The following is a 27,665-nucleotide window of genomic DNA, read 5'->3' as shown; positions in this document are numbered from 1 at the left end:
AAACAAATATGAAGCTCATTTTTTCTTTTTATTATCAATAGTAATACAAATCAGTTGTATTAGCATGATAATGAAAAGTGACCATTTTACAGACATTAAAAATGTTTGTGCAAGTTAGAGACAAAGCTCTGAAGCTATGTAAGGAAAAAATAAGAATTTACATTATATAGTATAGCATACATAGTTTAGAGGCAGTTTCATTAAGTCTTGCAATCACAATCACTTCCTCTACACTAAACCTCTCACTTGGTGTTAGAGATAACACCTTCCCCTCCCAAGAGGAACACCTGCCATTTCCATGAAGTGTGGAGATTATGGTGAAAATCATAGCTTTTTTTTTTTTTTGTTCCTCTTCCCTCCTTCTCCAAACTATAAAGTCAACAGGAGGTGAACACTGCAACATATGCTTACAGCAATTAAGGAAAGCTTCTGTCTACATAAGCTCTGAGCTGAACTGATAAGAGTATTCTCTTTTTGAACAAGAATTGATAGACCTGTCAGGCCCAAGAACTAGGTTAATGCTTTGGAAAGCTTTAAAAAAAGATCTGGGTGAGCATTTAGCTAGATGCATTTCCCCCCTACATACCTCTTACTACATTCCAGATTGTAGTTTTGTACCTTAGACCTGAAGTACTCTTGAGCATTATACTTAAGCCAGACAGGACTCAACGTGCCTGAATTTCAGATGGTTAACATCTTACTGAAGTTTAATGCCCAGTAAATGTATGCATACATCTTTCTCCTCATCAAGCCAAGAACTTGCAGTAGAGGTGTATCAGTCTGTGTAAGAACACATATGGCACAAGTCATTGAAAACACACTTCATGCTGCATCTGTACTCCCACCTGGAGAGATGCTCCTCTACTAGAGTCAAGTCTGCCTTTGCAGTCCTGGAGTTTAACCTGCTTTTCTTCATAGAATGACTTAGCCCTTGTTATAACAGGGGCTTGTTTGCTCTGCTCAGACCAGAAGGAAAACTGGAGCACTTGAAGCTAAGCCACATATGGAAGATTGCACGTAGCAGTAAACAGTTCCCTGACTTCATGTTAAGCCATTGCGCAAGAATAATACTTGAATGTTTAAGTGCAAGTGCATAGTCAAGTCTTGCATGACCTCCAGCTGCAAATATCCAGTTACCTGCCTACAGCCATGCTCCAGAATGATTTAAGAGCACATTATACCAACAAAGAAAAGTCTTGGTTTTTAATTACCCAACATGCAAAGGCTGATAGAATACGTCAGCTTCAATTCAGCCTTCAGTTTCCTCAGCTACACAGCAGGGCCAGCAGGCAGCCACACACCCCCTGCTGCCAAAGTCATCCCTTATTTGATGTACCTGATCCCCAGTTACTCAAAGCTCCATTCACACTGCTCACAGGATGCTGTGCCGTGTTATATTAACTCCACTTAACCCACCTGATGCTGATGCCCACTGATATCCAGTGAAGTACACCTGGAAGCCATTCAAGAATCCCCAGATCATACTGCCCCTATTCAGAAGGGCATACATTCAGGCATGTCCACCGTGAGGTGGAGGCAACAGGATTCCATTCCAGGAGACCAGTTTTATTGCCTTCCTGGTACAAGTCTTGCTGCCCACTGTTCCAAAGTAGGCAAGGTAGCTGCTTTGTTTATTGTGTTTTCAGCTGTAACTGGCAAGTTAGACTGAGTTTGTCACAAGTACAGGAGAGGAACACTGAAAAGCTGCTTTATTTAGTCTCCAGGCCTAGTCTTTCTGGAGCAGGTGACAAGAACAGAACACTGAAGAGATGCAGCATCAAGCCATGAAGCAGCAAGCACCTTCCAAGGAGGTCCACCTCAGTGGCATAGCTTTATCAGCTGGAGAAAAAAAAATAACCTGAGTGAAAACAGCACATGGACTGTAAGAACACCAGTGAGAGACTTGCTGTTCTGAGAAGGAATTCATCTGTCCTATCAAATACTGTCAGGTATTTTAAGACTAGAGATCAAGGGTCAAGGCATGCAGGGCTCTTGAGCCAATACAGCTGAGCTGCTCATTGTGAGCTTTGCTGAATTCATTATTCATACAGCAAGGACAGTTTTGTTAGACACATTTTACAACCCACCTTGGAGGGGCTTGACCTAGATAAGCTTGTAATGTGAACTCAACTGTTGTTTATCCTTTAGATTAATTAAGGACTTAACCTTTAAGTCTCACCTAAAACCAAACCTAACTGAGTTGCCTTCCTCCAGAAGAAGACATTCATTTGCTGTATGCACAATATACAGTCAGAAATGGACTTTATCCATGGAAGTTCAAGAGGAAACTTTGTTAGATGTATTAGAGCTTCCAGTGACCTATTAGGTGCTTAAGCTTTAGACACAGATGACACAGCTCAAGTGACAAGTTCTGTTAGCCAGCAGGCTTCCAGCTTCTGCTTCAAAACACTATTGGGTATTACAAAGCCAACTTCACAATTAATTACACTGTTCACAGAGAAGCAGTTCCAGAGCTGGTTAACTATTCTTTCTGCCCATACAAGATAATAGTAACAAAGAAGGAATTTAATTTGACAAGAATGAAGATTACAGCACCTTTTATTTAGTACAGTTTCCCCAATCCAATGAGTTGCCTGACAAGATGAACTAGTTATGGAAGACAGTGAGTTTGAGATAAGTCCCTGTGAAACCTCAGGTCAACAGAGGTTCTGATACAGATCACATCTTACTTTTTTCAATGTTCAGAGATGGAATGCACAAAAGCAATCTAGTACATGTGAAAAAAAAATTTCAACCTCAAATTACAACACTAAGTACTGAACAGTATTCACTACTCCATCTCAGGAAGAAACACCATTAGTTAATTTAGTGCTGCAGTGAGCTTCATTGAACAACCATTTAGATTATGTTTACCAAGCAACTGTGTTTTTTAAGCATCCAGTTACCAGCAAGATACAGTTACTCTTCAAGTTTCTCTACTCCTTGGAGGCAGAAGATAGCCATAACTCATTGACAAACTCCACAACCAGAAGAAAGTTCTTTTCCACAGTGACAGAAGTGATTTTTGGCAACTGCACTTAATTTAAACTGCATCAGAAAGTCCATTTCATTTAGCTGACAACAGAACCTGCAGTTTTTGTTGAACAGATAACACCACAAATGCATAACTGACAGCAAAACTCAACATGTGCTAGGTTGCTGTGCATCAGAAATGGTACATATAAAAATGAAGAGTGAGTAAGAGATGTGGCAACTGCTTAACTTAATTTGCTTTTTGACACCGTACAGCTCACTAGCCAGCTAATCATTGAGAGGTAGCATATATGCCTCACCAATTCAGGTCATGATTGTGTGATGGGACCCACCCTTATTGAACATTTTCATCTTCAGCAAGACAGGAGACAGATGCAGATGTTCTCACTTTCCAACATTATCATCACAAGTGTTCCAATATAAACATAACTGATTAAATCAACACCTATTTCCACTATTCCAGTACAAGGGAAGAGAAGGATGATAGATGTAGAGTGTAACTGAGTCGAGACACAATACATGGAAGAAACCCAGGACAGCATTTCAGGGAGATGGTGATAATACTATTCCTTTTGAAGAAAGGCTTACAGTCATTTTCTCACCCCATACCACTAATTTAAGGATGAGAAGACAGACCCCAGCAGGGAATGCATCTAGCCTGTATTTAAATATCAATTTTTGCATTTCCTAAATAATTGAGTCCATAGGCTTGATTCATGAATGCTGTATTGACTAATCAGAACACAGAATTTGTTTTGACTTGGCTCTCAACTGTCAGTTGCAATTTCTTACATGGAGTGCAGGGAGGAAGTCAGCAGATTTCAGTGTAAGAAATATCAGTGACAACTAAGAGAAAATGGAGACTCAAACCCTTCACTAGGTGTCATCTAGCCTTTCTGCAGTTTGCACCATCAAGGAGGGCAGCAACAGCAGGAAAAACTGTTTGAACCTGAACAGCTGTGCTTGTTAAGGCCAATAGAGGTTCAAGAGAAACACAGAGAAACATTAGAAGGAAGTTAATACAAAAGTACATTGTGTAACCAAGTAGAAGGATTGTAGTTCTGAAATTATTTCTAGTTTTGCAAGTTGGAAGATGGAGCCCATTTCAGTTTAAGGAGGCAAAGGTTTTGTTTGATACCGGAAATGGTTGCAAAGTTGTTTTCACATTTTGAAGGTGTGATATGCAAAGCAAAAGATAAAGGAGTCAATACAGACTTCCTTTCATGAATCCAGCCCTATATCCTTAGTGGTATTTTATCCATGCCACCTGTAGATAGATATTTACAGTTCCAAAGCATCACAGTAAGCAACATCTTTCTTTAAAGCTTTTCTTGTTCTTGCCGCTTTTCTTGCCATTCTTGTCTTTGTTTTCAGACATCTTCTTTGCTCTTATTTCTCTCATTAAATCAAAGAATACCTAGGAGGGAAAAATAAAGTAAGATTAAACAAGATCAGCCACCAGAAAGCAGATAAAACCTACTGTATGCAGCAGCAAATAAAGACAGAACCACACTGTACTCAACACAGCAGAAGTTAAGTCTAGATAAAGATTCCTGTGACAAACTCAAGATCAGAATTATGTTAGTGTCAAGCAGTGACAAAAACTTGCACAGTCTTACCTATCAAAAAAAAATTCAACAGCCCTGTTTTAAGAGCTTTTTATTGAATACCATAAGTAGCACAAAAGTAGCATTCAGAGCTCATGAGAACATTTGCATATAGCAAACACTTCCACTGCTGTTAACAATGGAAAGAAGTTAGTCCAGTCCTTTCCATGTGGTTACTACTCTACTTGGTTTATAATTACAAAAGTGCAGCATTCAAGTGACAGGGCACAAAAAATTCCCAAAACTATGTTACAAGAAAAATTCAGAGAAAGTCATGCTTCCTTTCATGTCTCTCTATTTTTTTCATCCAAAATTTAGGCAATTTGACCCCTGTATTTCTGATATCTAGGTACATACCATTTCAGATGCAAAACCTGTTTTGCTGTACAGTTATTGGGTATTTATTTTTAGGATTATTTCAAAATAATTTTATTTTATTACTTAAAATTATTCTTAGGTTTACACAACAAGAGTTTAGTATCACTCTGAAGAACTACACTGTGATTTTTTCTAAATGGGGAACTCCCAAGCTTTTGATACTTGGAAACAAGACCATGGTACTGATCAAAAGTAGATTACTTTATAATTCAAAACCCTCTTTTTTTTTTTATTCTGCCACAGTATTAACACACAATCACCACAAAGAAAAATATCTTGTACAATGCACCAAACAGTGCTTATAGAGAGGATAAGCAGTATGCCACACAAGCTAGCCAGTGAAGACCTGTAACAGCAAATTGAGATCACCATACTAGTACACTTGACACACAGCTCCACTGCTGTTAATCCCAACTGATCAGAAAACTAGTCCAAATATAGAATAGGCTAGCCATTCATTAGCAATATGAGATGCTTACAAATTAAAGTAAGTCTAAATATTCATGTTTCCCTCCTTCACCCAGTTTATGCAGCTGAGGGTGACTTTCTGGTGACATTCTGCATGTCAGAATGGTTCTTTACCAAACTGAAATTATGCCACATCGTTTAAACCAAAAGGGCTCAGTTCAGGAGTTCCATATACTGCAGTTTTAATGAGAGAAGGAGTTTCTGCCAGTAACTTGTGCACCAACAGCATTTCCACTAGTGAACTAATACAGAAAAATAGGAAGCTGTCTAGAAGAACTTAAAGAGTACAGCTAGCTGCAAGTGCTTTTTATCCAAAGACAAAGCTGCTTAAAATTTGTAATCTTTAAACAGATGTATATTCATAAGACACATTTTGAGGCCTTTGGGTGCAAGTAGTAATTTAAGATCATCATCTGTGTACTGCTGAAGTAAAAAGGCACCCTGTTCTTCAAGAAGTCCCCACTACAAACAAAACAAAGGGGATGATTGAAATTGATTTTTCTTTTATATAGGACGAACACTCCAAAGTCATAATTCATTTCTCTTCTAGAATATCCCACCACTACTGTTTATGCAAGAAAGCAGCAGTAGGATAATATGAGAATAACTGTCCTATACCACCAAGGACAAGTCAAAACAGGACAGGAACACAACAAAAAGTTATTCTCACAATTCAAACTAGTCTTGGCAGAAAACAACAATAAAATTTTTAAGATTAACCACACTATGTAGTTTTATAGGAAAGGGGGAACAATTTCTAAGTGTCCATAGCTTGTTATTTATTAGTGTTTTAAGGACACACCCTACAAACAAATTAACATATTAGGGAATCCTTAGAACCATTTACCCAAAGTACTACTGAAAAACTATTGGTTCAAGTACAAACGGTTAAGCAAGACAATAGCCTTAACTTGTTCCAGATCTCAGGTTCCCCTAAGCTAGGTATGTGCTAAAGTGTACATGTTCCAGTAAGTTCATTAGTTTTTGGGGTTTTTTTAATAAAAACCCTGGACTTGCTTTTGTCCCAGCAAGAGTCAGCTACTAAACAAGTAGCGATGATCTAATTGAGCAGGTATCATTTATCTTACCTTATCTACATTTGCTCTAGTTTTGGCAGAGGTTTCTACATACTGCACCCCCCATTCTTCTGCCTTATTTCGAGCCTCTTCTACAGGCACTTGTCTGCGCTCCTCCAGGTCAGATTTGTTTCCCACTACCAGTAAAGGGATTTTATCCTCTTCAGCCTTCACACGCAGGATCTGTTCCCTAATGCATTAAGTATTCAAAATAAAAATATCTGTGTTAGTAGTAGCAACAAAACTCCCACACTTATGTGGAGTGGATCAAGTGGTCTGCACATTATTAGTGTTTACAGCTGGGTATTTCCCAACAGTTGGACACACACTTTAAAATTATTGAAAGATTAGCACAATAATGCTAAGGCTTTACACTACTGAAAGCCTCACACTTCCAGGAAGGCACTTCTACCATTTAGTTAGTGAGTAATCAGGCTCTAGGAAAGAAGAGTAAGGCAGAAAAGTAACTGGCAGCAGCAGTTCACATTTGAATGAGGAAAACAGTACAAGTACCATGTTTGCCAAGTTCCACCTTGGCATTCAGTCACCATCTTTAATTCACAGTCTGCATCACATCTCAATACAGGTCTGGGCAATATCAAGTCTTTGCCAAGGCAGTAGGTTGCAAACAGCCTGATTAGCTGGCAGAGATCATTCCTCGTGGCTACCTAAACTTTACCCAAAGGAGAGTTACTACACAGTTCTTAACTAAAATGCCAGCAACCTTCCTCCTTCAAAAACTCCAGGAAGATATTCCAACTGTCAGCATTAACCTGTCATGCTAAGAGGACATACTGGCCTCCAGGAAAGGAGATGGAGTGATGTTGCATGTTCTCAGTCTCTGCTGTTAGTGGGGTAAAACACAAGTTTAAACCAAACTGAGACATGCTGCTGTCCATCTAGGATGCTGGAAGAACTCTACCACTCTAAACTATTTTCAGATTGCTTCATTTTGTTATGAAGAAGAGCTAAACGAGGCATGGGCACAGTGCTACACCCTCTCATCTCACTGAATTACCACACTACTTCAGATGCCTGCATTTTCCATCTACAAAACAACAATGTATGGAGAGTACATGAGACTCTAAAATAGCATTAGCACTGAAGCAGACAATCTGCTGTTGCATTTAATTGCACCTTCACACATTTTCAGATTATAGAGGCACTGAAAGCAAACACTGAATGCATAGCATCAGCAGGAAAGCTAGGGTTTAAAGACAAGCCTATAGTTTGTTCAGTATTCAACTTTTTCATAGCATTAGAATTCTGGCACCTAAGGGATCAATAATACCAATCTGCAGTTTGGCCTGAGATGCCCGTGATTCATACTGCCCATTCCACACTCCTCCCTGGACCAAGGAGCTGGTTCTTGCACATCAGTCTAAATATTCCATTTAACTAATTTCACTATTTGTTTTACTTCTGAACCACTGAAAAGTAGGAGATTCTGCATCACAAAGCTCTTAGGCCTTTCTTGCCCATCTTCAGGGCTAGCATTGCTTTTTCATTGTTTCACTGTGCTGGAATCTTGAACCAACACACCATTAACCTAGTTACAGAAGTCTGACAAAAAAACTGAACTGCCAAGATAAATACTCCTACTCTTTTTCATTCAGAGCCTTGGATTTAACATTATATTTCACTTAGGCACATAAGCCAAACCCACGTGCTTCCACTAGTCATTTTCTTTGTGTTGAGTGTTACCTGACCTTTTCCTCCATCTTACATTAAGAAGAATCCTAGTACTCAGTTTTGTAGTCCTGTAACAGTTGAACTGTTGGCTCCCTTCAGAGCTCCAGTTAGAGCAGACTGAGGTCTGGTTCTGTGTCCCATGACTGTCAGCCTTCTGAAGCAGAACACAGTCACATAAGAAGGAACAGTATTTTTATCATAAAAGATTTTATGGTCTTCCACTACTGTTGAAACAGTATGCTATGTTAAGAACCTGGACCAAAGTTCTGGAGTGCAAGCTTTAAGAAAAACCTAGAAATAAGTGTCCCCAGCTACAGCACTTCCCATTACCAGTTAGTATCTGTTAACCTTGTACCACTGAAGCAAAGGGAACAAAAGGCAGACTGATAAAGAGCTTTTATTCTGACAAGCATAAGGAACTCCTAAACTTCCCATATGCTTTGGGAAGTTTTCATTCAAGTTATACTGCTGTTCCAGGCAATCTCCAGTTTACCTTCTACTGAGGCAACAGGTATTATCAAATAGAGTTAAAACACTTGCCCTGAAGAATGTGGCTACATAGATCCTAAAACCAGAGCAGTGGTTTAAATCCTTTTCTATTTACCCCCCCTCACATTACACAAGCAGTTTCTGTGGTCAATCTGGTGCCAATTTTTACATCAGAACTGCTAATCCCAAAAAGAAAAATGGAAGTGCTTACTACTGCTGTGTGTCTTTCTAGGAATACAATAGCAATGCTTGGCTGCCAACCCTTGTTTGGCACCAATCCATACCTGAGAGTGGAGGCTAATCCTTCCCTTCCTTAGAGCACCTGCTTCTAGCAGTAAGCAATACTGTGTCTGAAATCTGGCCAAAAGTCAGACTTAATTCCAGAAGTACTGTTTTAAGATAATTAAACTTCACATCCATTAAGACTGAAAATTGGCTGGAAAATGCCTGTTTTAAGAGTCCAAGAATCTGTTACTTGCCTGAAGTTGCTATTGGCATAATGTACTCATAAGTTGCAGGTATGAAGACAACTAAAGCCAGAGGCTGAATACTGTAGTTTAGATTATCATTTACTGAGAGCAAAATGGTCAGGTGTCACTTTCATTGATCAAATGGTAATAGACAAAGAATAAAAGAGCTGCAGTTTTTAGGCAGAGTTGTTAGAGCAACATAGGAACTGGATAATTTCCCCTGCCTAGGAGAGAAACTACTCACCGAAACTCTGCTGTTGCTGTGAAGGATTCATGCTCTGTTATGGAAAAGACCAGAAGAAACCCTTCCCCACTGCGGAAATAGTTATCTCGGATAGCTGCATAATCCTCCTGTCCTGCTGTGTCCAGAATGTCTATCTGAACTTCTTCACCATCCAGAACTACTTTCTTTCTGTAGCTGTCAGCCTTGGTAGGTTCATAGTCTTCTACAAACTGACAAGAAAGGGATTAGTGTTTAGAATTACTGTCAAATAGTCTCAGTATTTGTCCGTCTTCCTTCTTTCACTTCGGTGACATTTAAATTCCCCAAAATCTTCTCATAATTCAGTCAGCCACTAAGTTACACCACTTCTTTTTTTTTTTTTTTTTTTTTTTTTTTAGTTTTACTATTAAAAGCAAATTATTTAGGCCCTTAATACATCAAAGAGCCAATTTGCCTAGTCAAGTTTTGCTACACGAAACACTGTTCAGCAACTTCAGTACAAAATTTAAGAACACAGTTGCAGTATAAGTTACCAGCAATCTGCTGGCATTATCTAGATCTCTCTCTTTAAGAAAATGCATTTAAATATACTTCAGGTACAGGTATCTGAACTTTTAACAGGTGTAGATGAGAGCATCCAGCTGCTGAACATGAAAGCCTGCTCCATAATTACACACGCACATACTTCAGTTCATTCAGTATTGATCAGATCCACAGAGCCACTGCCAGTTCAGCTGAGTTCAACAGTACACACCCAGAGAGAAGTGGAGGTAAACAGCCTCTCAGCCTCAGAACACAACAATTAAGGCCAGTTAAGCTGGCTGGCTTTCATTAATGACTACATCACCTGTTCAGATACTTACACTTCTATAGTATGTGTGGACAACCTATAGATAAATGCTAACTTTTGAACTACAGGATCATGTATTCTTTCACATACTAGCATGGGCTGCCTAATCTAGCTTCCTGTATACCACTATGGAAGAATTCATGCTATGAACATGCCCACTCCATCACCTGGCTCTAAATGAGCTAGAATGTTTACTTCTGACTTCAGCCTTAACTGACCTAAATTACAAAATTAAAGTTCAACTCCAAGTAGTAACAGCTTCTGTACACAAGCACATGTACATCATGAATGACTTCTGAAGACCATCCTTTCCCAAATAAGCATTAATTTTGTCACTTTTAGCCAGAGATGTTCCCAGAGGGCACATCTCCCAGTTTTCTACATCCTGCTCTAGGCAGTTGGGTCATCAGGTCTTTTGCTCTCACATTTAGTTCCCATCCTACAAAAAAAATGCTTAGCAAGCCATATGAATTTGTGCTTTAAGAGAAGCTGAACCAAATTTACTTACCTCATCATACATAAACTGAAGTGTGAGTGCAGATTTGCCCACACCTCCACTGCCAACCATAATTACTTTATGGAGGGCCAAGGAACTCTGGTTCTTGCTTTTGCTGGCAGCCATTGTCCTGCTTGGCACAGACCAAGTGCCAGGCAACCAATCAGATCTGCAGAGAGAAGCAGCACAGTCACTCATCCATGACATTCACAACATCAGGGTAGCATGCAGGTAAAGTGTCTCACAAGTGCCAAAGGACCAGATAAATACCCTGCCCCACAAGCCCAAAGAATGGGCCACTCCAATGCACTGGCATGCAAACCATGCCTGAAGAATGAATAGGACAAGGTATTAAAACAAATCCCTTCTATTTGTGACAACAGTATGATTAATAAAAGTGCCAAAGGTTTCTAACGAGCTACTCTTATTTGCAAACCCAGCCTACAAGACTACTGTCTAGAGCAGTTTCTAAAGAAAAATGCACTCTTTCTCAAATGACATGAAATTAAGTGGCTTTTATTGTTCTTGTTATAAAGCATTGCACCTTTCTAAAATATTTCTTTAATGTTGATACTAAGCTATACCTTAGATCTGCTCATAGGCAGAAATCTGGCTTTTGATCTTCTCCCCATGAGGGCTAAGAAAACAGCAGAGATACACAGTAAATTGGCAGGAACAAGTTGCAAAAGCTTCTAGCAGAAAGTCTTATGACATGGCATTAGCATTTATTTTACACTCTTCCTGCCTTTTGATGCTGCAAATCTAATTTGCTTAGGAAAAAAAAATCCTGCTTTACTGCAAAAAAAAATCTCAGTTCCTATTCTTCTCCTGATGTTGCTAAGCTATAAAGGAGTAAGCTTCAATAAACAAGCCCTAGCTAACAAGCCTCTGTTTGTGTGTTATGCAAGCCTAGTAATTAAATGCTGGAGGCTTCTTAAAAATAATACTGCTTCTTTTTTTGGTTGGTTGAGATTTTTTAAGAGTAGCTGGACACAGTAGTTGTACCAAAAGCACAAGCAGCAGCTGCCACACTGATTAGCACAGAGTAGCATCTCTAAGGACAGCACACTGAAGATAAAAGCAGAAATAAGTCAAACAAAGATGTGACACCAGTCAGGATTCCCACACAGAAAAAACCCCAAACATTAATATTTCAGATACATGACATGTATATAGGAGATAGCAGGATAGAGACTCTTGCGTCCTCAGAGCACCAGAAAGGACCCCAGCTGCTCATATCCTGGCATGGAGCTGTAAGGAGACCAGCAGACCATTCAGAAAACACAGCTACAGGAAGTGGCTGTACCAGCCTTGATTTATAGCAGCACACTTTATTCCAGAAGCACAGGAGCAATGGACCTTCCAGGAGTCTCAAATTTACCTGGAAACAATTACTCTAGAAAAACACTGCAGCTGCCACATCATCAAGTGCTACTGTATGGAAACACAAGGCCAACAGTAGAAGTTACTGAGTAGTATATTAAAAAAACCTTCAGGACAACCAGCTGCCCTAAACAAAATTAACAAGAGACTCAGGGATCATCAGCCTACAAACACACCACAGGATTATTTATTGGAAAGAGAACTTTGGATACTGTCCAGTCCAAACCTTCCCCTGAAAGCAGTTTGTTCCAAGCAATGCAGTTTATGTGCCCTGAGACTGACAATTCCATGACCAGTCTGGACAACTGCCCTTGGAGTACACTGATTGTGACTATTTTTTTCCCCTTGTCATGACTTAATGTTCTGAAAAGCAACAAATCAAACTAAGTACTCATTGACTCATGCATACAAGAACAAACATGCCAACAATCAAGAAGTGCCCTCAGGACAGCATTTTCAAACATCTGAGCAGCAGTATTTTTCCATGCAGAGTTTTTTACTCACACCTGTTTGCTACATATATATTTAGCACAACAATGCAAATTAATCATCTTTAAATGCTCATTCTGGGATAAACATTGGTAAGTGAAGACAGATATTTTCCTCTGGTAATCTTCTCTATTATGTTATATATCAGCTCCCTCATCCTGGACACTCCTTAGTATAGAAATGGGGCGTGACAATTCCAGCTTCTCCATAGGTTCTCCCTGTACAAGACAAACACACATTTGTTGGGGACAGTAAATTCAGCCATTGCCACAGACATTGATTTTTAACTCTTAGTCACCAGAGCAACAAGAGAGGAAGAGAATATTTCCCTGCCAAGGGAATGTGAAAAAAACACAACAGGTACCATCTGACCTCCAGAAGTGGTTGCTTTGCCTATTGTCCACATGGCTACAGATGGTAAACTGGAATTCAGCTTGCTTGAACATAAACACCCAAGAAACAAGAGCTACAGATTGGCCACACAATGAGATAGTTCAGGAACTTTTAAGTATTCTAGAAATAACACAGCTTGCTCTTAAATTGTAGCGAATGCTGTTTTGTCTTAGTTCAAGAGTAGTCTGGCTTTCACAGTAGTAGATAAGCTGCTTTCTGGATTGTGACCCATAGCTACTCTTCAGTATAATTGTGACTGGTTTTAACCTGTGAGTATTCTTTGATCAGATATCCTACACAAAGTTTTCAAATTAGACATTTTTCTGGCATCACGAACTTAGGAATATGTAATAGGCAGCAGCACTAAGTCCTATGTGCTGTGCTATGAACAGCAATAAAGGCATAATTTACTAATAGCCAAGAGAAAAGACTTCTCTGTCCTGTCAATACAAATACCACATCTTTACATAGTCATGGTAAATGAATTGCTGTCTGTTAGGAAAAATACCAAGAAGCTTGATTCAGTTCATCATAGAGGTAAGGGGAGAGAGCATTTAAGTCCTTCCTTCTCTATTCCACCCCAACAACAGCCTGTAGAAACTGCAAGGTCAGCCTTACAGTATTACCCGATTGATAATCAAAGTATAATATTAAAAAAACCCCACCCAATAGCATAAAAATTTACAGTTTGATTGCATCTAAAGCTCTTCATGGCCAAGGTACTTGATCTTCTCTGCAGAACTGCTCCAAGTGCCACTTGAATATTTCAGAGGATCAGGACTACATGAACCTTGTGAATGCAGCAGTATGCTCACAATACAGACCCTGTGCAGTGTGCACTCATGAGGTCCCAGAAGCTTCACACAAAGCAGCTCTTCTTTGGTGGCACCAGAGGGAGCGTGGCCCTCTCCAGCCCAGAATAGCCAAGCAGTGCAGAGGCAAGAACAGAGGACAAGGCAAGGCTGAAGCAGTGTGACACAGGATTAACACTGTCAGTTTCAGTGCAGAAGTACCAGTACTTACAGAACAACAGGCTAACAGCACATCACTGGGTCAGAAAGGGGCACAGTGAGATTATAATACGAATATTCTAGTAAAACAACAAGAGAAGGCATTGGAGCCAACTGTTTATTTTTATCTCCACCTCTGCAGCCCAAGAAACAGTTTACACAACATGGTTCAAAGCTCACATCTAACAGTTCCTTGAGGTTAAAAAAGTTTAAAAAAAAAGTTTAAAAAAATCTCTATTAACACAAGTGGAAGCTCTCTCCTCTGTTATCTCTGAGTAGGCAAAGATTAATCTTCTTCCTATTCTGTACATTAAGCATCTTTGCGGCAGTCAAGACACTGACATTAACGCATCTGTTCACAGAAAAACATGTCTTGGGAAATCCAACCACTTCTCCAAAAAAGAGCAGTGTCTAGAAGAACCTGTGACAACTGCAGTTGCTGTAAAACATTACTCAAGTCCTTTCAGTTTAAGGGGCATAGATGCAACCAGAAGGTCTTACTGCATCTGCTGAAGATGAGTAATTGTTCAGACAAGACACCTAATGCTGTGTAAGATGCCTCGTCTCCCCTATTGCTCTTTACTTCTTGTTTGGGCATAGTTTACTTTCCAGCAAAATTCACCCTCCTCTGACAGGACAAGAAGCAATCCATTAGGCAGTCAGTCAATCCCTTTAATTTCCATCTGTCATTTTACCCTCGGGTTTAATGACACCATGTTGAACTTCATATGCTAAGTGTCATAAGCTGTAAAAAACCAACCAACCAAAAAACCCCAACAACAAACAAAAATCACACCCCAAACCTTCTGAAAGTTTATTTTGGGGAGTGAGGTAGGAGAGGTTGTTTCTTCCGGTTACCATTCATCCTGCTTTGAAATAAACTGCTAGATAGACCCCATGTCAGAATAAACCTTTTCTAGCAGTCTTTCTTCTTTAAGAAAATAGAAGTAATTACCTGTTTCATCCACTTTAAAAGATAAGGACTAAGGCACTGACTGATAATGCTGCATTTATCCTAAAATAGGTAACACACAGCCTATGCACAATAGGAGCTTTGTGATGCTGGTGAAAGATGTACTTCAGATCAAGAAAGGAAGGTTACACCAGCCACAGGCTGCTCACATGAAGCACAGAATCTACAGTTCAAACTATAGGAGTTACTAATCAGCTGTTTTGATTTAGACTTCTGAAGATCTCTTCTTGGCCACAGGACTACTCAAACCATGTCACCCTTAATGTAAGATATCTAACCCTAAACTCACCAGCTATTTCAGCCTTCCCTTGACTTATCTGTATAGATTACAATTTCTGCAGTTTAATAAAGCCCCCTGAACAACGCTGGGTCATTCTTGGCTGGTCCCTCAAAACTGAGCACTTCAAGGCAATTGTTTATAAACAGCTTAGTAAACTGCTTTTTCTCCACCCTCTTCTCAACCAAAACAGTAAAACTGCTCAGAAGGCAGTTTACAAACAGGACTGGTCTACTTAATACCAAGATTCAAAGACTGTGACTGAATAACTACACGGATTTCAAACCAGACCACACTTCAACATCGCTGGGTTTTTTACATGCATTAACACACCACAGCTGCGAACACTTAAAGGAAAAAGCTCTTGTCACTTCACAAGAAAGAAACTTTGCTACAGTCCACCCAAGTACATAAGGAAAAACAAAAAACAAACAAACAAAAAAACCCCCAGAAGCTTCACTAAGTCTACCTGTTTTCCAATAAATATTCTGCTGTTGTAATAAAAGAATCTGAGACCCTCCAAAGGCTTTAACTGGACTGGCTGCTAGTTCTTTCATTCAGTCTGAGATTTAAAACTGAAATAAAGCTCTAAGCTCAAAATTGCTGAGATCAGCCCTTGTTCTCTTGCTGTGCAGCTGATATCTTTGGACATTTCTTTTCACTGCTATCCTGCCACTGAAAGCAGCCATTCTTCGAATTTTAAAACAGGATTCTAGAAACCCTTAGCCCAATAGCTTGACAGAGGAGCTTTGTTAGACCTTTCAGATATCTACTTTTAAAGGAAAATCTGGGTATTCAACCTATTATAAAGACCTAAATATGATGTCATCAAAAGCAAGCACAGAAAGAACAAGGTTTTGCAACAGTATTTTAGTGATCCTCATTTATCAGAATATGAATTAGAGGCTTTGAAGTGTTTGGTTCTGTGATATGCCCACAAGAATGCAGTAACAGAAATTCCCTGGATCACAAAACTAATTAACAATCTCACTGAGCTATGAACTGTAAGAGCTCCTCAGCCATTCTGAGGTTACTCAGAAAATATTTAAGTACTGAAATTCCATTAGCTTCAAATGGACTGTAAATGCTCCAACTGGTAATTCAACTAAAAAAACCCACTGGAGATTAAGTGGCATATTTAATGCCTCTGAAAATTTTAGGATATGTAGGCTGAAAAATTACAAATGCTACTCTGTCCTTTTTTGTTGTGCTAATATCTTACCTCTTGGCATATATCCAGTTAACGGTTTCCAAGCTAAACAGAGATCATGATGGATTTGGTAGAAATTCCTGCTTGGGATATCCTCATATCCTTTCCCATGTAATGCTGGACATTTCTACCTTCTCAGTAGTGCTTATAGATTTTTCTGGGCCATGTTTAATTGGATCAAGGAATTCATTCAGCTTGAGGTGTCTCGCAGAGCACACTGGGGCAGCTTCACAGTCCCCATTTATATCACCCAATGCTGCCATCACCATCCCCTGTCCCCCAGTCCCCTCTCCTTGTCCCTGCCTGTTCCAGCCCATCTCCTCCTGCAGCAGAGCCACTCAGCACAGCCCACCAGGCCTGCCAGTCACATCTGCAAGGCCACACACCTCAGAGCTGATGTGAAGGGTGAAAAACAGTTTGTACAACTAAGGCCAAAGAAGGTGGAACTACAGCAGCCAAACAGTCATTTATATTGCTGCAGAAACAGGGCAGTTTCCTGACACTGTTCACAATTCACTCCTGGATGCAGTGGCCAGGCTGAACACTGGAGTGAAACCCAAGCCTCAGATTTGCTTTTGGTAATCAGGGATTTTCTCTCCCTAAGATCTAGCAGACTTGCAGTTGCCACGATAAGGGCACTGGACAGGAAACTCAAAATAGATTTTGAGAACTTAAGACTTTATAATATCAGGATGAAAAGTAAAAATTTAAGGCAAGGAACTACTTTACTCTGTACACACAAAGTGATCTAACCTCTTTATATAGGCTAGACTCTTGTTCAAAGTGGCACCAACCATATCTCCAAATGTTGCAGGAAAAAACGACAGAATAAATACATTTACTTGATACACTGAAAGTTACATTACACCTGTTTCAGTCAATTATTATGAGTTACTAATCCTGCCTAACCCCCCCAGAATTGTGTGTACACTTACAGACATTGGCTGTCACAAATATGCTCTGGCAGGAGCCACATATACGCTGCTAACTAACAGACACATGAAGCAAGGCCAGGACTAGCAAGTTCACTGTGTTACAGCAGGTTAAACCAAAGGTTAAGCCAGAACCTGAAGCCAGGTCATTATTCTTCTCCTACAAGGCTGGGAAAATGATAGGCACAGATTGAAGAACCATTTCAATTCAGAATTGTTTTTCATCAAATGAATCAGACTGGAGTATTAACCTCCATAATAAGAAAGATTGCAGACTGTGAGATGAAATTGTACTGCAGGAGAGTCACTAAGACTTGTTCATGTGGAAAATATCACAGGGAGTATAAAACCAGTATTTTTAATACAGTTGTGATCAGGAGTCCTCTCTGCATGCATGAAGAGGGCATAGATATCACACCACAATATTCTAACAGTATCAATAGTATCAGACTGCCAATCACTGGATACTAGCCAATTGGGATTAAGAATCACTACTAGTGACCCTGGTCTCCATACCATATCTTACTTTTCACTATTCCACACATTTACATGCAAAGACATCTCCAGCTCTTAAGACTAAAAAAGTTTAATAACTTCAAGTGATTTTGAGAAGAGTGGACTTAGTATACAAAATATTTTTGGCACCTACAGTTATGTACAACAGAAAGAACAAGAGCCTCCCAAGTGCACTGTTCCTTTAACCGATCATTGTCCAACAAAGCACGCTGCTCTTTCCAACAAGTTACAGCTAGACTTGGATAATTCCATCTTTTAAGGCTCTGTTCAGATCTGGACTACCACAACAATGATCTGTTTTAAGTACAAAATACTTGTACATACTCACATTCTCCACAATCCCCTCCATCCTTGCCAGGCACAGCCCCACTCTTCTTACATGTTTCCAGAGATGCATCAGTGCAGCTTGGAAAGCAAATCTGATGATATTTAATTTACATTTACTTACAAGATGAAACTCTTAAATATATGCCCTCTCACATCATTCAGTACAGGACCATTCTAGATTAGTCATTACAAATAGACATTACCTTACACGTCACCAGTAATCTCAAGCCAATAACCCTGCTAAGAATTATCTTGATGTCTAAGGAAAACTGGAACTAAATCCTTCTCCAAGTCTATAGCAAGGTTGTAACCTTCAAAGATTTAGTCACAGGGAAGAATCAGTCTGATCAGTTGCTCTGAAGTGCAACACTTTAAAACAACCCTTTAAAACTCAGATTTTATGCTGAAGTGAAATATAAGCAAATATATATCCCTGTTCCTAAGGAACTTTACTATCTGAATTTGTTTGGGATTTTTTTCTGGGATTTTTGTTTTTGCTGTTGTTCGCTTGGTCTTCGTTGGTTGTTTATTTTTAGAATTCCATCAGAGTAAAAGAAAACTAGCCAAGTAACTTGTTTCTGAGCAGTAGCTCAGAGACAAAAAAGGACTTCCCTCAAACAGTGCTTTTAAGGCACTGGAGCACACTCTCCCCCTGCCCCCCTGACAAAAAACACATACATCTATATTTAAGTAAATAAGGTTTCAATGTCATGCTATAAAGCTAATGCTCCTAATAGCCAGGTATCAACAGTATCAAGAGACTGCCATTGCATGTAGGCAGTACAGTCATAAAACTGCCTCACTGTTGCACAGATAGCACTGCAAGCATCATAGTAACATAGAGTTTTATGGGGGGAAAAGAAACCACTCTCCACATTATTTTCCGTATTACTCAGTACAGAACAACTAGTAGAGCCTATATAGCACCAGATAGAACATGCTCTTTATTTCAGCAAGATAATGTTACCTAGAGTGAATGTTAGAAGACAGTAGTGCCATTACAGCTAAAACCACTTCTTCTGTAGGGAGTTATCTAGCCAGACCTCTCCAAGTACTTTCAGAAAGCCTCCAAGCCTCATATTAAGACACAGAAGACATATTGCAGACAGACAACAGCAGAGAGGGATCTACCACGTTGCTCCCACCTTGCAAGACCTTGCTGGAAAACCTGACAGAAATCTTCTACAAACACAAAGACTGAGTTAATACCATTAACCATTAATCTTGTGGTGATAACAGTCTACTTGTCTAATTACTTCAGGTGAATTATGACACCACCGTTCACACTAGTTAATTTGGTGCATACCAGAAAAGTGTCACTCAGGCAACAGACTTGTTCAACAGCCTCACTCCCACTGACTCGCAGTGTATTTCAACTATACTTCCTTTGAAAGCTCACCCATGCAGAAACATGTCCATCTTTGATACACAGCATACATGAGGTCCATCAAACCACTAAGAGACAGTGGTGACATGCTTCAGATAGTTAATCTCATACCAGTTTTTAACTGGATCTCCAGGAGCCTAACAAATACAACAGCCATGTCAAACATCTCAGATCACACAATCAGTGCCTTAAGTGGCACATTGGAGCTCAAATTTACCAAAATTTTACCTCAGTACGAGGTTATAACATGGTTTCAGTGAAAAAGCTGCAAATACATAATCCATAAGAAAGCTATCAGTAGCACTGATTTTACAAACTCTAACAAATGCCAATTCAACCAAGAAGTGTGCTGCAGAGTTGCAGGAGCTCCACTACTATTACCCTGTCCTGGGGCTGTCAGACTGAACCCATTGGTCTCAAACATTGCACCAGACACTGCAGACAGACCACAAGCTGCTACTGCTGCTCCCCCTAAGGATGTATCTCACTAGATCATGCTTCCCTAGTGAACTGGATGTCTGGGATAAACCACAAGTTGAAACATTATTTAGGTAATACCAGCAGAAGCAACTGTCTCTGCCCATACAATTACATTTCTTGCTTGCAAACTGAACTTCAGGTCTCATGCTCACTGTCCTAGGTTACAATGTAAGATGTGCCCAAAGCATGTATTCTATGACCATCTTCATGAGCTGTTGAAACCAGGTGGGGCAGTGTTTCCCTTGCCCCCTCCCTCTGGACTACGTTCTGTTACTGGCCCCATCAATGCCTTGCCCCATGACTCATGGGTAACTCCCTCCCAGAGCTCTCTCTGTTCAATGGGCCATCAAGAACCCACTGCAGGACTCATAGAATGATATCAGCCCACTGTGAGATGTTCCACCCAGGGAGAGGAGCCAAGTGTTCCCACCTGGGTATAATCTGGGATTTGGGACAGCACAGGGAGCCCTTACCACTGGATTCCCAAGGACAAGAGCTACCAGAACTTTCTATGGGATCTCTGCTTCAACAAGACCACTTCATCTGGACTGCTTCCACCATCCTAACTAACAGGGTGTCAGGTTGTATTCTGACTCTGTCAAGGTCTTTCGTACTATTACTTTTTATTTATTTTATTTTACTTTTTTTCCTCCTTCCTATTAAATTGTTATTTCTGACTTGGAGTCTCTCGCTGGTTTTGCTTTCAAAACAGTACACTCACATTTCCATTTGGGGAAATATGAGCCCTGTTGGGACCATATTTGATGCAGGTAGGCAAGTAATGATCCCCAATCCTGAGCTCACTCTTAACCATAGAATCCCAGCTCCCTAGGAGCACTCAGGGATCATCTTCCTGTAGCCCATGAAAGTACTTCCACTATATTAAGCACTTCACTGAAGGGTTCACAGATGTGTACTGTGAGCCACTAACCTCTCTCAATCAGGCAACATCACACAAGTGCCAAGCACTGAACCTTTCCCTCCATCTTTTAATCAATGCATTTACATCAGACAAAGCAACAATAGTCACATTTAGTACTCATAATTCAGGTGTTGTGTTAAATCACCTTTAAATAGATTTCTTTACTACAGTTTCCCCAGTCAGGTAGAGTGAATCCCATACCACGATATTCTGCACATGCAAGAAGCTGCCTTTCTACTGGACAAGGAACAGATGTTTTCAATAACAGACAGTTTTTCAGACTACTGTATTAATATACCTTATACCAAAGTCAAAAGCAGTATTTCTATCTTCAAATAGGAACTGGACTGTTACTCTAGTACAGGGGTATTACACAATTTCAGTATTCCTATAGGTAAGAAGACTGAAGGCTGTGGAGAGCTTTACTTACGGGAGAAGTGCCATCCTTGGTCTCCCCCATGGAGTGCTGTGCCTACCACCATAAAAGCATTTACGGCCAAATGTGTGCTCTCCAACACAGCCTCCAGGGTGCCGTAGGAGCAAGAGTGGCACAATGTAACATGCTTGGTAACTCTGAGTTTGGATGGCAGACTATTAACTCAGAACCACTTGACTTCAACACAGAGAACTAGGACACATTTAGTTCAGGACACTTCCCTTTATGACCTAGCAAATGACAGATCACATGAACATACAGAACTAGTGCAGAATGTAAACTGGGCATTTATTCCTGTGTGCTCCTGGAGACATTTCCTATCTCTGCAGAGCACTTTACCAGAATAAAAAAAACTACTATTTTGACACACAGCCAGCTCAACTCACAGCTTGTGCCTTTCCTGGGAAATGAGCACAACAGGGTGCTTCCATACACTAATGAATGCAGTACAGGGAATGAGCTGGAGACATCGGGGGTCTGTGTAGCTGCAGGGATTAGAACCTCACTGGGATCACAGAGATGAGCTGGAACAGCTCTCATGGTTACAGTGCTGCTGTGTGGATGGCCACAGGCTCCTTAGGACAGACTGGCAAGGCAGGAGAGTTGTCTTTCCCGTGAGAAAAGCTAGAGTGCACAAAGCTCTGCCTGTAGATGATAATGAAGCAGTTTATGGGTCAGCAGGAGGACTGGACTAGGCGGTCTCCACAAATGTCTTCCATCCTCAGCAACTTTAAGTCTGTGCCCAGCAATGCAGTTACTACAAATCTTATTTGTGGGAAGGCCCATTTTTCAACTTGCACAAGTAGTACAGCAGAGCTAGAAAACTTAAAGCCAATCCTCATGACTAACACTTAATTAGAAACCTTATCTAATAGTTATTTACAAGAGTATAACAAGTTCATGCTTTGTTATGGCCCCTGTTATATTATTATATTAGAGGATATTAAAAGATGGTTTTGAATACTTAAGGAAAGGAGTTGGACAAGAACACTGCTTGACTTTTAAAATCAAGCACTACTTGATTTTACAAGCTAAATGAAGATAAAGATGCACAGTATCACCACCAATTGGTCTGCCCAATAATTTTTCATTAGTTTCCTTATATTAAAACTGCAGAAAAGATTCAATCAATAAAGCCTACTTTGAATTTAGTTTGCCTTATAAGACAAACTTAAAAGTAAATTTCCAACGCCTGCAGAATTGTTAAAAAAAATTAAATTGATTCTGAAACTGTGTTTTGAAACATGATAAAGTGCAAAGAGAGATAGGAATGTGTGCTTGAAACTGGTGCTGTCTTTTGAAACACCATTTCCTTAAATTTCTTGGCTAGTCTATTTTATGACATGGCAGGTAAAAGCAGAAAGCTGCCATAATAGTCAGTCAGTGAGACCTTTTGGTGAATACACTAATGACAATTCCTTGCCTACCCAGAATGAGATCTCACAGTAAGCCAAGAATACTAAATAGCAAAAGAGTAACATCATGGAGAGGAGTTTCTTACTGCAGCAGCTGTTTAGTGGAAAGGCTGTATCACAGATCATGACATACTTTACAATTAATTCCTTTTCATCAGGGAACAGCTTCCCCAATTAGCAAAACCACCTCTTTTCTGGAAAGCTGAGGCAAGTAGCATGCAACTTGATCTAAAACTGCTTCAGTTGTTAAATGTCTGCTTTAGACTGGTGCTCAAGACAGCGTCCTCTGGAGCAGGGTAGCACAAACCTTATAAACACCTACTTTAAAAAAAAAGCCACTTAGTGTGTGTTCTGCAGGATGAAGTCCAGGGTTCAGGTAGTTCCTATAAATAATCTTTTAAAGTGCTTTGTCATGTTAAGTATAATCCTGTAATGCAGTACTCTATTAAAATCCTGCCTATAAAGTGGGATTCTTTTCTCTGTTAAACCTGTGATTCAAACCACCAGCTTGGAAAAAAAATGAAAAGTCATCAATATTAAATCCAAGTTGAAAGCATTATTTAATGTGCCCCACCCAAAACAGGGGCCAAGTCTAGGTCTTCAGCACTCTTCTGAAAAATAATGTTTCACTACAGGTAAAAAAATATACAGAAAGAGCTAGAAACCAGAGAAATCACAGCATCTGCTTAACTCAGCATGTTCTCAGCTCTCCAGTTCTATGCTTTGACTTCAGATTAGTTTTGACACATTCCAAATTTAAGAAGAACATATTAAAAACTCCAGCTTCACCGCATTATTAGTGGCCTAAAACATTTCACACTAATCACTTCAACTGACAGCATCACTAATTCACAAAGTAACAGCTGACAGGATTAAGACTCTAACAAATGCTTATAATCCCTGAACCGATTTTTTCGGTCTTTGACTTGTGATCCAGCAAAGATTCCTAGTCAGGACTGCATTTCCTTTAAGTCTCATATTCATGTAATCAACCATTATTGCTTTGTCAACAGCTTCAGCAAGGAAGGCCACGGGCTCAAGGCTCCACAGAAAAGAGCTGAAGTTCTAAGCAAGCACTTTGTTACCATAAAGAATCAAGTAGCTACTTACACATCAGCCTAAATAACATTCTCACATTACGCGACTCCATGACTTTCATTTTGACAAGTCTTGAAAAACATATTTGCACACCTCAAGCACAAGAGACGAAACAGATCCTCTAACATTAGTATTAAAGCAGTATTTGGAAGAACATGAAGAGATAAAGCATGAGTTATGCAGACTTATCTCGCTTAAATGACAAGACAACTTGATATTTCTGGGGCAGGCAAGGAGGAAAGTTGGTTAGTTCTGTTTAATGGGCTAAAAGAGCTAACCAACAAAATTATTGCTCCTTAGCAGCTATTAAGGACTTTTAAAATACATGTGCTTTAGCCTCTTACCAAGCATCAACTGCATCATATAACAAAAGCCACAAAGTTGACTATTATCACTAGGAAAGTGAAACAGCCAAGAGTGCTGACCTTGCTGCTCCAAGCAATAGCAGGTAACAAGCAATGGAACCTTATCATCACTCCTTGACAGTGATGCAGAATAGTTACAGAGATATGGGGCTCAAAGGTGGATGAAGAGAGAAAATCTAGTACCTGCAGGTTTTTATCAGCAGGATAATACTTCCAGCTCAAGACAGAATGCGTCTGAGAATATAAATTGCTATATAACCTGGATCATCTCCTCTCCAAGTCAAGTCACGCAAAGTTACTTGAAATCAGGCACAGAGGAAGTGAAAAGCAACAAGCACCCCTATCTATCTACTTCTGTGTCCCCCCAGCCACTGCCCTTCACTCAAACCCTCAGACACCACTGCTGCCCTCCTGAGTTGCTTGCTGCAGCAGCAGGCACAAGACACCAACTGACCTCAGGCACTGCTGGTCTGGATACCACTGTGCACTTGCACTCCATGGGTGCCTAGCGCCTGCACAGCTGTCATGAGAAACAGGCTCCCACAGTACTCCTCCTAAGAGAGGCTATTAATTCACAAGAATTGGTTGTGTAATAGAAAGCAATTCATTTAATCAGTCACATGGAGCTTGAATCTAGTTAGAAAGAAATGATTGAGTTAACATGCTATTATCCACTGCATGGAAAGTGAACAGGTTTACAAGACAAGAACAAACTATGAACCAGATTCCCAAATCATGATGCCAGAGCTTGTTCTGCTGTTTCATGCAGCCACTTCTGCTCTGTTCACAGGACAGTTTTGTTCCATGTGAAGCTTGGACCCCAACACTTCCTAGAGAAGCAAGTCATTTTATCCAGCATTTGGACAAATAACAGTAGGTGCAAAATCAATTAAGCAGCTGAAAAAACTTAAAGCCCAAATGAGGCATTAGATCACAGAAACTATAAACTATCCAGGTTTTCAGTGTACGCATCCAAGTTGTTCAGGCAGTGTCCCATCACTACTGACTTGATTTGATCAAAATGCCTCAACTGCTCTTCTACCCAGATTTCCAGTACCACTGCACTGACAATTAGAGACAAGTTTGAGAGTTTTAAAGGATGGCCAAGAAAGGATATTGTCTGGTCAAATTAAGCTTTCAGTTAAGAGCTTTTGTAAAGCATTCCAGCTAAATCTTTAGACTAGAAATGCTTCTGCAGTATATACATAACACTAGCAAAAATAGGTCAGCTTCACTTTCTTCCAGGCATGCAAAACAGAATCAAGTTGGCTTACTCCAAAAGAAGTGAAAATAAACAATTTACTACTAAAAGTCTAACACAGGAAACTTGTTTACAGGACTAGTCTGAAGGCTATTCTACTCCTAAATTTAAGTATTTAATAGAGAAATAAATGCAAAATATTCCACCATATTAAGTTGGTATTATCTGATCATAACCAAAAATCCGTAGTTAAAATTATTCTAGCAAGTCTGCTACACGTGAATAAGTACAAAGATGCACGTCGACTAAGATTGAGCTGTTGCTATTAAATTCTCTGTAATAAATTAATTTTCAGCCTTCAAGCAAATCGTTTCCAAGAACCACAAGTCTGGTTCCCAGTTGATAGTTCCTACTCTCACTCTGACAACTTCAATGGGGGGAAGAAGGGGAGGGGGGCAGGCAGGGAGTGTTTAAGACATTAAAAAAAAAAAAGACAGCTTTTCCTGAAAATCATGCACCTCTGAGGATGAGGACAAACACCTGCTTGTCCCTCAGAAGAGGGACAAGGATCTTGGAACCAGAGAAGTAATGTCAAAACAGTTAAAAAAAAAAAAAAAAAAAAAGGCAAAACCCCAAACTACTCAGACTACACACTTCAGCTTTGAAAATGACAAGACTACTCCTTGTGCAGGTGCAGCCTCCTTGTTCCCTTCCACCACGAAAATACCCAGGCACAGTCAAGGCTAAGTCTCCTGTTCTCAGAACAGAAGCGATTCAACAGGGCTCCAGCAGAATGACCAAGTTAGGCCTGCACCAGCTGTTCAGGAAACATGACTGGGCTGCCTTGTCTCACCTCACTCCCTGCCCTTCTCCAGGTAAGGTCACGCTCAGCACCACCCTTCTCCTCCTACAAGATCTACACCGGCAAGGCTGGAGGGAGGATAAAGTCGGGCACAGAGAGAATATACCCAGATAAAACAAGATCCCCCAGGAACTTCTGGCTCAGCTGAGACTGACAGCATCCCAAACCCTCTGTTTATCACCCACAGACGAATCGTTATCACTTATCCGAGGGCGCCAAGGGAAGGCAGGGCAGCCTGCACTAACGCTCAAGGCCAGCTCCTCCTCGCCCTTTCCCTCCCCCACGTCCCACTCGGATACAGGAGCCACAGCGGTCCCCGGCTCCACCTCAGCCCAGCGCCACCGGGAGCCGCGGGAGCGGCCGAACCCACGAGCGGGGCCTCTCGCCTCCCGCTGCGGCTCCCGCGCAGGCCCGGCGGCCACCGGCTGCGCCCGCTCCCCTTCGCCCACGCCCGGTGCTCCCCCACGGCCGAGGAGCCCCCAGGCAGAAGCTGTGGGGCTCTCCTCGCCCCACGCACCCGGGAGAGAGGGGCGGCCCCGCACCGCCGGTGGCCATCGGGCACCCCCCGCCTTCCTTCCGTCCTTCTCCGCAGGGCGCAGAGACAGGGGGCTCAGCCACATCCCCAGGCTACGGCCAGCACCCGGCGACTCCCGCCCGCCTTCACCGAGGGCGCGGGGCCCGGAAGGCTGAGGCCCCACAAGCCCGGGGTTGGGGTGTGGGGATCTCGCGGTCGCTGCTCGCTCTCACCTGGGGGCTAAGGCCCGGCTCTGCGCGGCGGCTCCAGCTCGGCTCCCAGCTCGGCTGCGCCCCGGCCCCGCCGCTCCCGCTGCCGCCGCGCCCCGGCTCTCATTGAGGAGGCAGCGCCGCCGCCCGCGCGCCCCCGCCGCGCACTTCCGCCCTCGCCGGCGCCGCTCCCGCCGGGCCCGGCTCCCCGCGAGCGCGCGCCCGCCCGCCGCCGGTCACGAGGCGCACACGAACCAATCAGCTTTGGGGGCGGGCGGGGGGGCGTGAGGGGCGGGGCCCGCGCGTGAGGGGCCGGGCCCGCCGAGGATGGCCGAGGATGGCCGCAGGGGGGTCCGGGTAGCGGGGCTGTCTTCATTTGTGCCCCTGAGCTTTGTGTAGAGCCCCGCCGGGAGGCTGAGCCCTTAAGCTCCGCAGGCTCGGTTTGACCCAAAAGAATCACAGAATCATTTAGGTTGGAAAAAACCTCTGGGATTATCGAGTCCAGTCTATGACTAAACACCAC

The 27,665-nt window shown here is 41.3% G+C and overlaps 1 protein-coding gene across 1 annotated transcript; it reads right to left on the bottom strand.

Annotated features, from left to right (window-relative positions):
• Nucleotides 1-9: 9 nt before the first annotated feature.
• RALB (RAS like proto-oncogene B) lies at nt 10-27,325 on the bottom strand. The gene is made up of 5 exons (XM_066323054.1): nt 27,167-27,325; nt 10,756-10,912; nt 9,419-9,627; nt 6,536-6,713; nt 10-4,411 (listed from the first exon to the last, which is right to left on the bottom strand). The coding sequence occupies exons 2-5, from the start codon at nt 10,867-10,869 to the stop codon at nt 4,292-4,294; spliced, it is 621 nt and encodes a 206-aa protein (XP_066179151.1). The 5' UTR covers nt 10,870-10,912; nt 27,167-27,325; the 3' UTR covers nt 10-4,291.
• Nucleotides 27,326-27,665: the final 340 nt, after the last annotated feature.

The sequence above is a fragment of the Sylvia atricapilla genome, chromosome 7 (genome assembly GCF_009819655.1).
Source record: "Sylvia atricapilla isolate bSylAtr1 chromosome 7, bSylAtr1.pri, whole genome shotgun sequence".
Taxonomy (NCBI): Eukaryota; Metazoa; Chordata; class Aves; order Passeriformes; family Sylviidae; genus Sylvia; species Sylvia atricapilla.
The sequence above is the reverse complement of the archived record's forward strand: the minus strand, read 5'-3'. Positions and strand labels throughout refer to the sequence as shown.

Excerpts from the sequence above, each read along its gene's own strand:
- RALB (XM_066323054.1), bottom strand. The coding sequence starts at position 10,869 with ATGGCTGCCAGCAAAAGCAAGAACCAGAGTTCCTTGGCCCTCCATAAA. Across the intron at positions 9,628-10,755 it reads TTCAGTTTATGTATGATGAG|TTTGTAGAAGACTATGAACC; the intron begins GTAAGTAAATTT and ends CTTTCTTGTCAG. Across the intron at positions 6,714-9,418 it reads ACAGCAACAGCAGAGTTTCG|GGAACAGATCCTGCGTGTGA; the intron begins GTGAGTAGTTTC and ends TTAATGCATTAG.